Consider the following 19346-nt stretch of genomic DNA (forward strand, 5'->3'; position numbering starts at 1 on the left):
TTGCTGCTCTATTCCTTTACTGATGGTGGCTCTGGTGCTGTGTTCATGTGCTGATGGTAGTTCTGGTGCTGTTTTCCTGGATTAATGGTGGTTTTGGTGTTGTATTTCGTTTATAGGAGAAATGATGGAGATATACAGTTAGGTCCATATATATTTGGACAGTGACAACATTTTTCTAATTTTGCTTATAGACATTACCACAATGAATTTTAAACAAAACAATTCAGATGCAGTTGAAGATCAGACTTTCAGCTGTAATTTGAGGGTATCCACATTAAAATTGGATGAAGGGTTTAGGAGTTTCAGCTCCTTAACATATGCCACCCTGTTTTTAAAGGGACCAAAAGTAATTGGACAATTAACTCCAAGGCTATTTCATGCACAGGTGTGGGCAATCCCTTCATTATGTCATTCTCAATTAAGCAGATGATAGGCCTGGAGTTGATTTGAGTTGTGTTGCTTGCATTTGGAAGGTTTTGCTGTGAAGTAAACATGCGGTCAAAGGAGCTCTCCATGCAGGTGAAACAAGCCATCCTTAAGCTGCGAAAACAGAAAAAACCCTTCCGAGAAATTGCTACAATATTAGGAGTGGCAAAATCTACAGTTTGGTACATCTTGAGAAAGAAAGAAAGGACTGGTGAACTCATCAATGCAAAAAGACCTGGGCGCCCACGGAAGACAACAGTGGTGGATAATCGCAGAATTATCTCCATGGTGAAGAGAAACCCCTTCACAACAACCAACCAAGTGAACAACACTCTCCAGGAGGTCGGCGTATCAATATCCAAATCTACCTTAAAGAGAAGACTGCATGAAAGTAAATACAGAGGGTTCACTGCACGGTGCAAGCCACTCATAAGCATCAAGAATAAAAACGCTAGACTGGGCTTTGCTAAAAAAACATCTAAAAAAGCCAGCACAGTTCTGGAAGAACATTCTTTGGACAGATGAAGCCAAGATCAACCTCTACCAGAATGATGGAAAGAGAAAAGTATGGCAAAGGCGTGGTACAGCTCACGATCCAAAGCATACCACATCATCTGTAAAACACGGCGGAGGCAGTGTGATGGCTTGGGCATGCATGGCTGCCAGTGGCACTGGGTCACTAGTGTTTATTGATGATGTGACACAGGACAGAAGCAGCCGAATGAATTGTGAGGTATTCAGAGCCATAGTGTGTACTCAGATCCAGCCAAATGCAGCCAAACTGATTGGTCGCCGTTTCATACTACAGATGGACAATGACCCAAAACATAAAGCCAAAGCAATCCAGGAGTTTATTAAAGCAAAGAAGTGGAATATTTTTGAATGGCCAAGTCAGTCATCTGATCACAACCCAATTGAGCATGCATTTCACTTATTAAAGACTAAACTTCAGACAGAAAGGCCCACAAACAAACAGCAACTGAAAACCACCGTAGTGAAGGCCTGGCAGAGCATCAAAAAGAAAGAAACACAGCGTCTGGTGATGTCCATGAGTTCAAGACTTCAGGCAGTTATTGCCAACAAAGGGTATTCAACCAAGTACTAAAAATGAATATTTTATTAAAAATTATTGAATCTGTCCAATTACTTTTGGTCCCTTTAAAAACAGGGTGGCACATGTTAAGGAGCTGAAACTCCTAAACCCTTCATCCAATTTTAAGGTGGATACCCTCAAATGAAAGCTGAAAGTCTGAACTTCAACTGCACCAGAATTGTTTTGTTTAAAATTCATTGTGGTAATGTCTTTAAGCAAAATTAGAAAAATGTTGTCTCTGTCCAAATATATATGGACCTAACTGTAGATTTGTTCTATACACTGCAGTGCTGTAGTATAAATGATCCGATGATTGGGGGTTCAGATTCCCTAAGGAGACTACATACTAAGGAATGAATGCCATAAAAGTAAAACCCAAAAAACAATGATGGAATTGTGTTTGTTCATTGCAGGTTTAATTTGCACTGCAGGAAGGGGAGTAATTTCAGTTTTTGCCCCAAGCAGCAGAAAATCTAAAATTGAATTATGACAAAAATGACGTAAAAGGTTGTTAAGAGATAGTGGCCCACCAGCTCTGTGCATTGTATAGAGGCTGTGGATGGTACTGCTGGTCTCGCCAATTCAGGCGATACAAAAAATGCTCTCACCCCCTCAACATTAAATCATTGGTGAATTTCTAGGGGTGTTTTAAGTAGGGATTTGGTGGTCTTCTCTGAATGATGATAATAGCAGCCCCTAAAAAATTGAACACTTTCATCATCATAATTTAAACTATCAATTTATCCTGGAGCCATGAAATGTATATTTTATAAGTAGGCTTCCTACGGCTTTCCAGCTCACCTGCGTGAGATAGCTGAGTCAGACAGCCTCATTATAGAGCCCCCCACCTCGATGTCTGTCATGCTTCGAGCCCCCATCCCGTTCCCACATCATCATACAACTGTCAGCCTCACAACACCCTCCCACCTATCAGGAAAAGACAGATTCACTGTTGGTTATACAAGCTGCAGACGCTTTGTATTTTTACTCCACTGTATTCCACATGAGTCAAACGCTGTGGCAGCCAAGATCCTGAGCCTATGATGATGTGGGTGCAGGAGGGGGAGGGGAGGGGGTTGTCAATTCATGCACCATCTGGAAGGGTTTTATTTCTTGAGAATGCTCTCACACTTCCCCTGACGAAGCCCTCTCTTGAAGGGCGATACGCGTGGGGCTGCTCTGGTCCCTGTCCTGCTTGCTTGCTTGCTTGCCTGGCTACCCACGGACTCCGCTCTGGTCACCATTTGGGTAACCCCTTCTTCTAGTGCTCTGAGGATTTCCTGGCGGTTCCAGTGCTCTTTTTTTTTTTTTTTTTTTTTTTTTTTTCTCCCACTATTATTTTGGGATCCTGTTGCCTTACTGGCTTAGGGTAGATATTTTTGTCCCATGAGCCGTTCGGGCTAAATGCACTATTTGGGTGTTTACTGGCCACTTAGGATTTTGTATACATCCGCCTGGGTTGGTTAGTTTGTCCTGTGAGCTGGCCACGTATGGTCTGCATCTAGTCCTAGGGTACAGGCAGGCTTATAGCATTGGTTATCAGTATGCTTATTATGGGTTATATATATTATTGCACTCTGTATTTACTGAGTGTTATGGACAGGGCCTTGCCTTTCTGTTTTTAAGTATGTTTTATTATGTTGTGTGTCAATAAAATCTTGTGTTTTTTCCTACATTATGTTTTCATTTTTTATACGTGGTGTGCATAACTGGAGTGATACTTTTCTTTCTGCTGGTTATATTTGGTCGTTTTGTCACTCGCTTGCACCCCGTATTTATGGATATATTTTTTTATATTAGGTTTATATGTTGGTAGTGCGCCCTATTTCATTGCTTGCTCTCACACGTGTGTCATTTCTCTCTTTTTTTAATCCACTCCTAGTTTTTTTTTCAACAGACTGCATAAATTTGACACGTGTGAAAGTGCCTTAGTATCAACACTGTAGAAATCCTGATGTAGGTGCAGGAGTCGCATAGACATCAATGTTAAGTGAAAAAGGATTTAAAGGGCTGCTATAAAGTCATGGCATATCACTAGTGGAATCTGACTGATCCCAAGATTGAAGGGCGCTCCAGATCAGCACTGAGGCTTCTTTAAGTGTTTGCATACTTGGTACAGATTTTTCAGCATTTCGTGCACCACAATGTTTTCAAATGCTGATTTGACTTCTTTCACTACGTTTGTAGCCCCAGATGCCAGCCTTCCTGCCGAACCTCACACTCTGTGTTCTCCAGTTGATAACCCTTAAAAAGGACATTTCACTAGTTAAATAAAATTGAGCTAAATACCTTTTAAAACCCCCTAAGCGCCCCTTATTCTGCCTCTCTTTTTCGTTTTCCGCAGCATCACTTCATTGCAGAATTATTAATGTTTGTTTATTGTGGAGCACACTTTGTGAAATCTCTGCTTGTAGTGCCCTCAGAGACTTTTCTGGGAGCGTGCACTTTCACCCCTCCCCATAGACACTGCCAATCACAGCTCGGCAGCTTTTGAGACTAGTAGACTGCTAGATCAGTGGCTGAGGTGTGATTGGCAGCATCTGGGAGGGAGGAGTAAAAGCACACACCACCAGAGAAGACTCTGAAGAAACACTCAGTGGACTGCAAGCAGAGATTTCACATAGTGTGCTTCAGAAGAAACAAATGTGAATATTTCTGCAATGGAGTGACTCAGTTTAAAAAGGAAAACATAGGCAGAATCAGGGAAGCTCAGGAATTTTTACAATGTACTTCTACATCTCAAAGGACCCCCCAAACACGCAATAAACATTCCTGGCAGGTTTAAAGTCAATATTTTTTCCATTACATTAAGGCATTGCTTTAAAAAGTAAGGAATTAAATTCATATCTCATTAATTTATTCATCCATGTTAACCATTCACAACACGTGTTATTCAGTGTCTGAAATCTATTCGCTATTGGCCAAGAATCAGGCATTATAGAGGGTTAATACAATGAATGAATGCATTGCTTATTCATTCATTCATTCATTCATGTTTATTGCATGCAGAAATCTGAGTGAGGTTTAGTTCTAAAAAAAATTAAGTAATTTAATTCACCTTTCATTCATCCAGGTTCTCTGGTTTCCTCCCACATTCCAAAAACTTACTGATAGGGAGTTTAGATTGTGAGCCCCAATGGGGACAGTGATGTTAATGTGTGCAAACTGTAAAGCGCTGGTTAACATTCAATTTATAAGGAATTCAATTCATATCTCATTCATTCATGCTAACCATTCATAACATGTGTTATTCAGTGCCTGAACTCTATTAGCTATTGGCCAAGAATCAGGCTTTAGAAGGGGTAAATACAATGAATGAATGAATTTATTTATTTAAAAAATGCATTCCTGACTGTTCATTTTTCCATTTGCATTCTTTTTCAATGCCTGAAATCATGCCATTTACAGATAGTCAGGGAAATAAATCCAATGCATGAATCCCCAATGCTATTCTCATACCTGCGATGGATATCATATTCACATCTTTGGGAAATTCCAGAAAAATGGGCAAAAGCCCTGGGGAGTTGCCCAATAGCCATCAACACTTTAGTGGTTATTACATCCCCTGCTTTCACTGAACCCATGATTAGACAAGAGAAGATGATGGATTACAATATACTTGGAGGAATAAGGTGAACTGAACCTCTGTTATTAATATAGAGGAATTTTTTGGCATTTGTCTCACATAGGTATTGAGTAATTGCTGCAAATTGGTATTATATGGCCATCACGGTGGCAGCTTTCAGCGCTGGGGGCCATAAATCTGTCCAGTGAATGGGAATCTGGCTGTTAACTTTCAACATTCAAAAAAAATCCTAAGAAATTGTCCTAGTGTGAATGAAATTGACTGTGTACTGCGCTGCTGAATATGTCAGTGCCATATAAGAAACCAGAATGATATTTTACTAATATACCTAGCAGATCCATAGCCTGGAGCTGTCCAACAAGCCGCAGCTTTCTTTTCTTATCGATTCGTTCACTGAATGCAGAAACGTCTCCGGGATAAACTTTACACTACGTTCTATATTGCGGAGTTTTGAAGATTATTGGCCATTTATGCTCGTGCAAGAAAAGAAAGAGCTTTTACTCTGCTGGAATCCCATAACCATTTACTGGCCAGATGCCCTTATTTTTTAAGCATTGGAATTGGAGAAAAAAGGGTCTTATAATGGTAGGTGGAAGGACCATATGTAGTCGCTCATTAAGTGCTAATTAATGGGTTTTTAATGGGTCCTCTGCCCATCTCTGCTCTGTTCCTGTCTGCGCCGAAGACACAGTACAGACATTAAGAGGTTAAAGTTGTGTGTGCCTGTCACAACACAATTATAAAGGAATTCCTTCCTCCCTGTGTGAGGCTGAGCCTCCTCCCCACACTATATAAAGGGCTGGCACTGCAGCAGGGTAATCACTCAGTGGACAGCTCCTGGTGCTGAACCGAACATAGACAAAGCCATCAGTGCCCCAGCACTCCATACACTCAAGTAAGGGACTTCACCGAAGACCAAGCCATGATCACAGGAGCTTGTTGGAGATGTTTACTCCTCTCCTTCTTTTTTCTAAGGGGGTCTGCTCAGAATTTTGCACAAACGAGGTTTATTTGCACTTCAGTGCCTGTTGACATGGATATGTGCACTTCGTCAATGCAGAACAGTGGTCCCACAGAAGACCTGAAGACCACCATCTTACAACTGAGAGAGACGGTCATCCAGCAAAAAGAGACTATCATGAATCAAAAGGATACTATCAGGGACCTGACAGGCAAGCTGGCAAGGTGCGAGGGGCAAACGATTCTGGAGATCCCTCCTAGCGAACCCAAAGTTGGAGCCCCAGGTTCCAGGAAAAAAGAAACTGGGACTACCAAAAACACAATGGGAGATTTGTCCAGAACCCCTACAGCAGAGACACTCACTCAGCTTGGGCAAACGCTACAAAGTCTGAAGACCAGGTTGGAAAACTTGGAGGTGAGTCTGACCCTTGATTACGTAATCACTCAACGGTCAATATAGAGTATTGATAATAGGGTTGCACCCAATCAATGAGCTTATATGGATGAGTCCGTCCTTAGCTTTCCTCTTGGCTCCAGATTTCCCGAGTGAGCATTGGGAGATGATCAGCTTTGAAAAAAATTTTGCATTTCTCTGTTGGGCATTGTTTACGCTATATGTGTCCAGTTGTAATAAAATTTGGGGAAAGGTATGGGTGAACGCATCTGTTTTTGTGCAGTGCACTGTCTTCTAAAATAACTGTCATGCAGTGGGTAAACCATGCCACCGATAAGAACTTGCTCCATTGCCGTCCGCGGCTCCTCAAAGTCAATAAGCTGGTAGCGAGCTGTTTAATTAAGGAAGTGTCATGTTATTGATACTTGCGACAATCCTCTTACTGACGCTTGACATTGCACCTTGCAGCAGTACAGCAGAGGCAATGCTTCTGCCCAAGCCACCAGCCTGAAAGATCTGCTGCAAACCAAGATAGATGACCTGGAGAAGCAAGTTCTTTCCAGGGTGAACAACCTAGAAGAGGGCAAGGTGAACCTGAAGAATGAGACAGAGCTGAGGGGAAAGATTGAGACTGCCCTGACCTCCCTCCAGCAGAGGATCACAGACTTGGAAAAAGGTGATGGGATAAACTTATAGGTACCATTGTGTTCATAGATGAGAGTTATCGTGATGCACCGTCTCATAGGTCATCCAGACATGGCATTGAATTGTGGCATAGGATCATCCCTGTAAAAACGGGTCCATTGGTGCTAATTTGTCCCATGATGGATTGTAAGAATATTGCCAGTCAGAGAACCATCTACAAAAGATTATGTTTTCTATCTACTGATCTCTTGATCATGTCCTCCATGTTTGGGGTGACCATAAAAGCTTGGATAGGACTAATTATTCCCCAGTGCCCATGTAAAAATTAGGATTTGTGATTATTTTTTTATGTTGGTTATTTTGCTAGTAATGCATGAATATCATGAGCTATAGACATAATGATAAGGTTGGCACCAATGTCCCAAGCGCCAGAAAAGCCTGACGTCTTTCCATGAGTGATCTCAGCCTTGCAGTTTGTTATGCAATCTCCTGCGCTCACTCCCTGCATAGACCATGGTTGTTGTAGCCTCATTGCAGATGTGTTCTCAGGTCTAGGTGACCTATGCAGGATTTAGCTCTTTCATCCTCCCAGACCACAGTTTGCTTTGTGTTTTGGTCTATTCAGGCTGCTTTTTACCGCGCGATGCCAGCAGAATATTGATCAGTGTTTGCAATCGGTTGTTTTACAGCATTGTAAAGTCTACAACCCAAAGCACTTGTATATTGTCTAGTATTAAATGCGATGATGATCGGGGCTACCTCGTTGGTGCCCCCTGCTGCTCATAAGAAAACATGGAAAGATCTCACCGGACATTTTTTTTTAAAATTTTTGTATCTTACACTGATTTCCAATTCTAATTTTTTTTTTAGGTCAAAAGGAAAACAGACCTGCAGACAAGTTCCAACTCACGTTCCCTCTGAGGACTAACTATATGTATGCCAAAGTGAAAAAGAGTCTACCAGAAATGTATGCGTTCACCGTCTGCATGTGGCTGAAATCCAATGCCTCCCCAGGTGTTGGCACCCCATTTTCTTACGCAGTGCCTGGCCAAGCCAATGAACTGGTTCTCATTGAGTGGGGGAACAACCCAATGGAAATACTCATTAATGATAAGGTATTAAAGCCACAATATTGTAAAAATAAAAAATCATATTATTACATTTTACTGATTTATTATATATTTTTTAATGTATATTATTAGTCATATTATTTATTATTATTCATTATTTTTCCTTAATTTATATTCTTATTAGTTGTAATATTTGTTTAATAATGATTAGTATTTTTTTCTTTTATATTATTAGTAGCAAAATTATTATTAATATTATTATTTATTTTATATTATTATTTGTAGTAATGTTATACACTATCACAGCCAGCCGTGGACACAAATATAAACCAGTTATACCATCCTAATATATTACCACATTATAATCATTGCATAACATTGTAATTGATTATTATTATTTCTGCTATTGCTATATACATTATATCGCCACCTAATGGCCATATGGTGTACTATAGTCAAAAAATTAAATTGTTTCTGTTGGCTACAGAATTGAAAAGTTGGAAAAATGAATCCATTTCAGGTTTACAATAATATGTTGAAGTGTATTTAATATATGTAGGATTATTTCTGGTTTTATGTGCTGTCAATTATTAGACTTGCAGAAATCCAGAGAGGTGAAATGATTGCATAGATTGACAGATTAGAGAACAGAAGATTTATTTATGATCAGCAATGATCTACGTTACATCATCAGATCTCATTGATTCTAAAGATATATTAATATTATGGCTGCACATTGCTGAGAATGCCCATCTTCTATTCTTCAGGTGGCAAAACTGCCCTTTGTGATCAATGATGGTAAATGGCATCACATCTGTATTGCCTGGACCACAAGAGATGGCGTGTGGGAAGCCTATCAGGATGGTGTATTACGGGGAAGTGGCGAGAATCTGGCCCCGTACCACCCTATAAAACACCAGGGAGTGCTGGTGATTGGTCAGGAGCAGGTAATTGCCGCTTATTTTCTTACTAGAGAACAGGGGTATACTTGACTTGATGTGGAAAGTTCCAAACACAATGCAATGCATGGAAAGTCAAACATATAGCAAAAGGCTGGCGAGTTGGTGCCCTGGGTTATCCGCCAGTTGTATGTGCATAAAAGGCATATCCAGTATTAGTATAGGGAAGGATTCTTTACAGTAAGAGAATGGAATGACCTACTATAAGTAGCCAAATCCATCACAAAATTCCTACATGTTCGAGACATTTACCAATACATTTTTAATTAGGAGGAATAAGTATAAAGTTATAAAGGTAATAGACTCACCATTGTGGGGTCAAGATAGTGTTTTTTTGTTTTTTTTTAACCCTTGTGAAGCAAAATCCGGTGGGGATATCTCTTTATTACTGAGTCCAATATTTAATATTACTGAAAATTTGTAGCTCAACTGAAGGCAAGATTTAATATTTAGTGGGATAGAGAGGCCATCATTTCTCCACCTCCTCGTATCTGATGGAAATAAAGGTCAGACAGGTAACATCTAACCTTATAGATCTTTGAATCCCCTGATGGCCAATAGTGGGAGACCTTCATGAACCCCATCATTCCTGTTTATTGCATTCACTGGCAAGAACATTACTCAATATTTGTCCGTAAATATTGTATTCCTATCTGAAGCACTTATGGGAGAAAGGGTTTCATGACATGTGATGGTTGATGCAAAGTATTTGTAGTTGCTTCAATGGAGAGATGGCTATGATTGTGCATGGCTCTCCCCACCGAAGTCCCCATGGGACCACCTTTTCCTGATATGCGGAGGAGCAGAGGTGGGATTGATGACATATTCTGTAGATATACCATAATTGCTTTAGAAGGGAATATACCTGTAATCATTGGGGGGCAACAAAGAGTACAAGGGAGAACCCCTCCAAGGGAAACAGTCAGCAGGATTTACTGCAATAAGTGGAACCATTGTTTGTGCTATAATAAGAGGTTATATCCATTATATGTATGTAGTGCCACTTATCTGGGTGTAACTGAATTATCGAAATATCATGGTAAATCTTGATCTGCCCTTGATTGACATTGGTGACTCCTAAAATGTCAAGCAATGTAAAAAATCAAATGCTTTAGCAGTTGGGCTGAACATTGGCACATGCACACAACGCTTGACCTTGGTCGGAATAATCAGTTTTGAGTATGCACCAGCCCCGATGACCCAGAAGTGAGATGAGAACCAGCCTGTAGTGATTTACACATGGGCAAATGCACTGTCAATGACGTGGAAGAGGGTCCATAGCCAGCGCATGGGCAGAGCTGCAGTGTTTGCTCAACCCACACATGGGCAAATCCACTGCAGATGACTTGTGGGAGAGGGTTTGGGACCAGCGCATGTACAGACATAAAGTGTTTGCTCAACCCACACATGGGCAAATCCACTGCCGATAATGTGTGGGAGAGGGTCTGGAGCCAGCGCATGTACAGACATGAAGTGATTGCTCAACCCACACATGGGCAAATCCACTGCCGATAATGTGTGGGAGAGGGTTTGGAACCAGCGCATGTACAGACATGAAGTGTTTGCGCACCCCACACATGGGCAAATCCACTGCCGATAATGTGTGGGAGAGCGTTTGGAACTAGCGCATGTAGGACATGAAGTGTTTGCTCACCCCACACATGGGCAAATCCACTGCCGATAATGTGTGGGAGAGGGTCTGGAACCAGCGCATGTACAGACCTGAAGTGTTTGCTCAACCCACACATGGGCAAATCCACTGCCGATAATGTGTGGGAGAGGGTTTGGAACCAGCGCATGTACAGACATGTGCACACATGGGCAAATCCACTGCCGATAATGTTTGGGAGAGGGTCTGGAAACAGCGCATGTACAGACATGAAGTGTTTGCTCACCCCACACATGGGCAAATGCACTGTAAAAGCATCTGACCCAATGGTGCAAGAGAAAGCCCAGAACCAGCACATGTGTAGATCTTCAGTGGTTGCTCTACCCACACATGCATTAGACCAGATGGTGTGGGAGAGGGCCTGAAACTGGCGCATGCGCAGACTAAAATTGATTATTTTGCCTACTTAAGGGCAAAATGTTTTTTTAAACTTTTAACAGACGCAAGGTGGTCTGAAGATTGACCAGGACACTTAGACGTCCCAGTGCATGCTTGAGTTTTTCATTTGGGGTACATTTTATGGGCATACATGTCCAAATCGTTTTGATAAATGATTTTCTGCTATCTAATATAACACATCATTTTGTCTTTTCCTCTTTATTTTGTACTCTAAAAGGACACCCTAGGAGGTGGGTTTGATGCCACTCAGGCTTTCGTTGGGGAACTGGCCCATTTCAATATGTGGGATAGAAAGCTGACGGTGGGAGAAGTCTATAACCTGGCAACTTGCAACAACAAAGCACTGACTGGTAATGTCATCAGTTGGGCAGAAACCAACATTGAGATCTTTGGTGGCGCCACCAAGTGGACATTCGATGCATGTCGTCAGATCAACTGAACAGAATTGCCGATTTTTGGATTTCATTTCGTAGCTTCTAAAAGATATCAACAGCATCATCCTGCACCTGCCTTTCAAGTGAGGGCTCATCAGCCACAAGGGTGTATTTATTTATTTATTTTATTGAATTTTACGGAAAGAAAAAAAAAAACTATTCCAGATCTTTTTCACTTCTTTTCACCATCAGTCACACTTTCACGCATCTTGGAGCAAACTATCAGAGATTTGTAAAGAAAGGCACGCAAGGAGATTTCATTCTGGAAGGATTCTTTTTTTATTTCTTTAGGGAGATTTCACTTTTTTTTTTTTTTTTAAATTTTGGGTTTGGTTTTCACATTGCCAATTGGGTTTAACCTCTTAGCTGCTGGAGGGATCTGCACAATGATAGGTCCCGAGTCTCTCCAGCAGGAACGGGGTTAATCTTGAGTGCCTTGCGCTGGTACCGATATTCAGCACATTTTTTAATTTTCTTATTTTCATCCTTTTTTTCTTTTTTTTTTTTAGACTTCTCTTCTCTATAAATGGTTTGTATTGATTATAGATGTTTGTTATGCTGTTTGTATGCTTTTTTTTTAAACAATTGTCTCATTTTTCTGATGACTGTCAGTGAAAACCTTCACGCAGTCTGGGAGTGGGGACCGACTAACTCCAGCAGATTCTACGAGCATGGCAGACAATACAGCCCGCCTTTTGGAAGAGGTGGGCTCCGATAAAGTAGCATTTTTATTTTTTTTCTGGAAATATCTTTCCTTTGTAAATATTTCATTTCCTTGCCAATGACGTTTCGCTCCTTTTTTTTTTTTTTTTTTCTTTTACAGTGTGCATGACAAATCTCCTTGCATTTGTTTTCACCTCTCTCCCTTTCCCCATTAGACGTGTTTCGGTCTACGATTATTTCTGGGAAAATTAGGGGTTCATGCATCGTGAGCTTTTGCAAGGACACTAACTAAGATTTGATAACGCGCTGCTTTATTAAGAGGAATTGTCAAACTTTTCCAGGCGTTCTAATTATATTTTAACCCTTTGTATATAAAAAAAAAAAAACAAAATGGAAAAAAGAAAAAAATAAGTGTAATTTTCATACGCTGGGGTTACTGAGTTCTTCTTATGTTTTCAAGCACTTTCACGACTAGCCATGATTAGGGTCAATTCTCCCCGGACAAATATTTGTGTAGCCTGTCTTAAAATGTATCTTGGGCTTATGGAAAGGAGAGGTTGGCAAGATGCTGCTCTTTAGGTTTTCTGTGTGGACCTGTAAAGATGGATGGATTGTCCAGGATTAGAAAAACATGGCTGCTCCCCCCCCCCCCCCCACACACAAAAAACAGCGCCACCAGTGTCCACAGGTCGTTTGTGGTATTGCCGCTTAGCCACCCTTTATGTCAATGGAGCTAAGCTGCAATACCAGATGCAATCTATGGACAGATGCGGCGCTGGTATTCTAACTCTGGACAGATCCTTTAATGCCCTACTTAGAAAATCTAATAGCCGATCCCTTTTGCTACCTTCACTGTAGCTTTCTTGCCACGTTTTCGGCTAGGATTTGTAGTTCTACAAAGTCGTAAGAGCCACATCTTGCCATAGTTTGTCCTGCAGGTGGAGCTTGCCTTAATGGAATTTAAGGGAAATAAAAAAAAAATGTTATATTTTTGCTTAATGGAAAATATTATTTTGAAGCCCAGGTATAGATGGGCAAACATTGAGGTGAGGAGGGCCCCATAGCCATAGCCACCAGAGTAGAGGGCCCAGCTCCTAGAGGAATGAAGGGACGCTCCAGACAATTCTCTTAACCCTTTTTTGCCCCCTTTGGAGGTTCCAGTGATCCTTGGGGTAGGGGCCAATTTGGGTAGGGGCACTTTCCTCCCTGGAACTCACACGGGAGCTCCCTCTACGTACTCCCTTGCCTATATATTTGACCATTCCCTTGCATTGTCAAGATGCTGTAAGGGAAGACCATAGCACCCCCTTCTGCTAAAGTAGCCACAGACAATCCCTAAAGCTAAAGATGTCAAATACAGACTTTTCCTTGTTGTATTTCAGACTTGCACTGAATCTAATACGCCTCTCTCAGGTACATGCCATTTTATGATGGATGCTGTTTGAATGACAGTGTATTTTTGCCTAATTACTGTGTAAACACCCCCTTACCCCGTCCCCCAGGCCATACTTTATAATGTAGCTATCGGCGGGGTAGTTCCTTTTTCTTGCCTCCGGCGGGTGTGATGCCCCCACAAGCCTTCCTCATTTTGATAACTCAGTGTTCTGTATCCGATTCTAGAGGGAAATTTATTATATGTGATGTTGTATACAAAAGAATAAAATTAAAGGATCTCTACGTAAATATATATATGTATATATATATATATATATATACAGTTAGGTCCACATATATTTGGACAGAGACAACATTTTTCTAATTTTGGTCATAGACATTACCACAATGAATTATAAACAAAACAATTCAGATGCAGTTGAAGTTCAGACTTTCAGCTTTCATTTGAGGGTATCCACATTAAAATTGGATGAAGGGTTTAGGAGTTTCAGCTCCTTAACATGTGCCACCCTGTTTTTAAAGGGACCAAAAGTAATTGGACAGATTCAATAATTTTAAATAAAATGTTCATTTTTAGTACTTGGTTGAAAACCCTTTGTTGGCAATGACTGCCTGAAGTCTTGAACTCATGGACATCACCAGACGCTGTGTTTCCTCCTTTTTGATGCTCTGCCAGGCCTTTACTGCGGTGGTTTTCAGTTGCTGTTTGTGGGCCTTTCTGTCTGAAGTTTAGTCTTTAACAAGTGAAATGCATGCTCAATTGGATTGAGATCAGATGACTGACTTGGCCATTCAAGAATATTCCACTTCTTTGCTTTAATAAACTCTTGGGTTGCTTTGGCTTTATGTTTTGGGTCATTGTCCATCGGTAGTATGAAACGACGACCAATCAGTTTGGCTGCATTTGGCTGGATCTGAGCACACAGTATGGCTCTGAATACTTCAGAATTCATTCAGCTGCTTCTGTCCTGTGTCAAATCATCAATAAACACTAGTGACCCAGTGCCACTGGCAGCCATGGATGCCCAAGCCATCACACTGCCTCCGCTGTGTTTTACAGATGATGTGGCATGCTTTGGATCATGAGCTGTACCTCGCCTTCGCCATACTTTTCTTTTTCCATCATTCTGGTAGAGGTTGATCTTGGTTTCATCTGTCCAAAGAATGTTCTTCCAGAACTGTGCTGGCTTTTTTAGATGTTTTTTTAGCAAAGTCCAGTGTAGCCTTTTTATTCTTGATGCTTATGAGTGGCTTGCACTGTGCAGTGAACCCTCTGTATTTACTTTCATGCAGTCTTCTCTTTATGGTAGATTTGGATATTGATGCGCCTACCTCCTGGAGAGTGTTGTTCACTTGGTTGGCTGTTGTGAAGGGGTTTCTCTTCACCATGGAGATTATTCTGCGATCATCCACCACTGTTGTCTTCCGTGGGCGCCCAGGTCTTTTTGCATTGATGAGTTCACCAGTGCTTTCTTTCTTTCTCAGGATGTACCAAACTGTAGATTATGCCACTCCTAATATTGTAGCAATTTCTTGGATGTTTTTTTTCTGTTTTCGCAGCATAAGGATGGCTTGTTTCACCTGCATGGAGAGCTCCTTTGACCGCATGTTCACTTCACAGCAAAACCTTCCAAATGCAAGCACCACACCTCAAATCAACTCCAGGCCTTTTATCTGCTTAATTGAGAATGACATAATGAAGGGATTGCCCACACTTGTCCATGAAATAGCCTTGGAGTCAATTGTCCAATTACTTTTGGTCCCTTTAAAAATAGGGTGGCACATGTTAAGGAGCTGAAACTCCTAAACCCTACATCCAATTTTAATGTGGATATCCTCAATTGAAAGCTGAAAGTCTGAACTTCAACTGCATCTGAATTGTTTTGTTTAAAATTCATTGTGGTGATGTCTATAACCAACATTAGAAAAATGTTGTCTCTGTCCAAATATATATGGGCCTAACTGTATATATATACACACACACACACACACACACACACACACACACACACACATACACACATACACATAGAAAGATGCATTCTGGTGCATTCAGACTTGGGCTACTCTCCCTCAAACTATGTAAAAAAAAAAAAAAAGAGAAATATACTTATTTTCACAGAATTTCTATGTTTTCTATGTTAAACTATTTGGAGACAGACTATAATCCTATGGAATCTTACTGAGCTACTTGAGGTAGTGGTCTGTACCTGATGAACCTTAAGCCAGAATGTAAAATTAATTTCCCATCATGGACATGGATTGCAAACTACTGATCTTAGGTAGAAAACTTGCAATTTGTTTTAAGCTGGTCTTTGTATGAGCAGTACAGAGTATTTCAGGAACAAAGTCAAACCCTTTAGCTAAAGGAGCACAACTCCCAATATGTTATCTGATATAAGTAGTCTATACTGAATAGAAACAAGCAGGAACACAGGTAAAATGGATCTGATTGCTGCAGAGACTAATGTAGTATTATATGGTACCAGTTTTGGTTTGGCTCCCTAGGTACATTAGAAGGGAAGTGAAATCTCCCACCTTGGGAGGTTATACCCAGGTTACATTTGGGGTGCAATTATGAAAATTTTTTGTTTCGGACTAATCATACATTGTTTTTACAGTTCATGATGTTACCGCAATCAAATGTTACTTCTCAATACCAGTGTGCTGCTGTAAAGGCCAGACTTATATGTATATATACTGTGTGTGTGTATATATATACACATATATATATATATATATATATATATATATATATATATCTCCATTCTAAGGCTCTCCAGCTGTTGGAAGTTTATAATTCATAGTTTTGTGATGCATTGGAGAACCCAAGTCTACACTATTTGGACAGAGTTTCACTGTCTTGTGCCAAAGGGCAGCCAAAAACTTTAATAGTTACGGTACCTAATCTGTACTAGTGCAGTAAAAAAGACTCTACTGCAAAATAATTAAATAAATATACTGTATATGGCCCCATTTAGGATGATAACAACTTATGTAATATTTTCTAAATCAAGCCGGTGGTACATATTGGGTGATGATATGATTCTAATTATAACAACTTTTATAAATGTAAGGTTTTTACATAAGGATTTTCCAGAATACCTGACCTTCTTTTAGTAATTTACTGCCCCTTTAAAGCATTTGATAAGCACATAATGGAGGCCAGGGTTAAGCAACCGACAGAGAACTTCATGTTTGCCTCCTCATGTAAGGTTTGTTATTAAACTGTCCTTGGGAAGACTGTAAAACTGACCAAGATCAAAGCGCAAAACCAGGTTTTTAATTAATGTAATATACCAGACCTCCCACCGATAATGGGATTGAGACAAATTAAGCATAATGCTATGTTTTCACAGACCAAAGCTGTACATTTCCCATGAACCTCGGTGTCATCCGCCATATTCTCTATGACTCTTTTGTTCTTTTGGATTTGTATTGTCCTCCAATGACCAATCCTTGTTTATTCTGTTTATGATCTTTTTTTCTCCCCTCCCCATTCTGCTTTTTTGTTCGATTTCACTGCTGAAATGGTTGACTTTATTTTTCCACAATAAAAAGAATAAAAAGAGAAGAAGCAATCTGAGTTTATGACTTGTTTTTTTTGGGATCTATCAAAAGATCAGTAAAAAAGTATGTTCTGTTATAAAAGCCCGCAGGAAGGTGGATGGCAAAGAACAGCAAGTCTCTGATTTTATTGATTGAAGAGTTAAAGGCTTTGAAAAAATTGCTTGTGTTTTTGCGAGAAACTGCTCCATTTTTTTTTTTCTAATCCCAGGAAACCCTTTATTGTAGGTAATTGGTGGAGAATGCGGGCACAGTGTTTAAGTCCTAGATAAGCTCTACCTAAACAACTTCTACATCTACTTCATACTAATATATGGAAGCACTCAATGCTGCAGTACCAACACAGCAACCTAGACCTTTAATGCAGCTAATTGGTGAAGAATGTATATGCCCAATAAAGTTCTACCTTAACAGCATCTCTATCTATTTTGAAACATAACAATAATAACACTTAGATCAAAATGGTGTTGGTTTATAAAATAAACTTTTTTTTTTAATCCAGGGTAAAATGTGATGAAGAATGCAGGCACAGAGTATAAATCCTGGATAATTTTTACCTAAATAGCTGCTACGTCTATTTTGTATTAATATATTGATGCAATGAACACTGCAATACCAACACATTGACCAAAAGTGGCAATGTTTTAAACCCTAAACAACCCCTTTAATTCAGGTAATTTACAAAGAATATGGGTGCAGATCCTGATTCATTTCTATCAAAATAATGTCTCTATCTACTCCATTTGAATATATAGATGCAATTTAGTGCTACAATACTAGCATATCAACCAAAGTGGTGCTATTTTGTTCTTCTTGACAACATTTTTACTGCAGCTAATTGTTGGTCCTGAATCATTTCTTTTTCTTAATGACATCCACATAATATAGAATAGAGATGCTGTTAATATTACAATTTTATCTCATTGACCAAAAAGGTGCTGTTTTAAAAAGTAAACCATGTTTTCTACTACTTGGCAACAAGCGGTGGATAATGCGGGCACAGAAATTGGTTATCTTATTTAAACAGCATCCTCACTTACTCTCTTTTAGTATATAGATGCCATAAGCATTTATTTAATGCATTATTATGGGGACTTGGTAGTATGTCGTCAGAAGATTATAGAAGATTTATGAAACATTTTCTAAGTCAAATAAATTTACAGTGATGCTTTAAAGTTTTTGAACCCTTCAGAATTATCCATATTTTTGCATACATTTTATCAAACTACATCATATTTAACAAGTCCTAAAAGTGGTTAAAGAGAAACAAATCAAACTAATGACCAGTGGGGTACCGCAGGGGTCAGTATTGGGACCTGTTCTCTTCAACATATTCATTAATGATCTGGTAGAAGGTTTACACAGTAAAATATCGATATTTGCAGATGATACAAAACTATGTAAAGCAGTTAATACAAGAGAAGATAGTATTCTGCTACAGATGGATCTGGATAAGTTGGAAACTTGGGCTGAAAGGTGGCAGATGAGGTTTAACAATGATAAATGTAAGGTTATACACATGGGAAGAAGGAATCAATATCACCATTACACACTGAATGGGAAACCACTGGGTAAATCTGACAGGGAGAAGGACTTGGGGATCCTAGTTAATGATAAACTTACCTGGAGCAGCCAGTGCCAGGCAGCAGCTGCCAAGGCAAACAGGATCATGGGGTGCATTAAAAGAGGTCTGGATACACATGATGAGAGCATTATACTGCCTCTGTACAAATCCCTAGTTAGACCGCACATGGAGTACTGTGTCCAGTTTTGGTCACCGGTGCTCAGGAAGGATATAACGGAACTAGAGAGAGTACAAAGGAGGGCAACAAAATTAATAAAGGGGATGGGAGAACTACAATACCCAGATAGATTAGCGAAATTAGGATTATTTAGTCTAGAAAAAAGATGACTGAGGGGCGATCTAATAACCATGTATAAGTATATAAGGGGACAATACAAATATCTTGCTGAGGATCTGTTTATACCAAGGAAGGTGACGGGCACAAGGGGGCATTCTTTGCGTCTGGAGGAGAGAAGGTTTTTCCACCAACATAGAAGAGGATTCTTTACTGTTAGGGCAGTG

General features: G+C 40.0%; 1 protein-coding gene across 1 annotated transcript; it reads left to right on the forward strand.

Moving 5' to 3' along the window:
• Window positions 1-5922: 5922 nt before the first annotated feature.
• Window positions 5923-12671, forward strand: NPTX1 (neuronal pentraxin 1). The gene is made up of 5 exons (XM_069750797.1): window positions 5923-6480; window positions 6928-7135; window positions 7975-8219; window positions 8942-9121; window positions 11419-12671. Exons 1-5 carry the CDS (start codon window positions 6028-6030, stop codon window positions 11638-11640), a joined length of 1308 nt encoding a protein of 435 aa, XP_069606898.1. The 5' UTR covers window positions 5923-6027; the 3' UTR covers window positions 11641-12671.
• The last annotated feature ends 6675 nt before the right edge of the window (window positions 12672-19346 follow it).

The sequence above is a fragment of the Ranitomeya imitator genome, chromosome 2 (assembly GCF_032444005.1).
Source record: "Ranitomeya imitator isolate aRanImi1 chromosome 2, aRanImi1.pri, whole genome shotgun sequence".
NCBI lineage: Eukaryota > Metazoa > Chordata > Amphibia > Anura > Dendrobatidae > Ranitomeya > Ranitomeya imitator.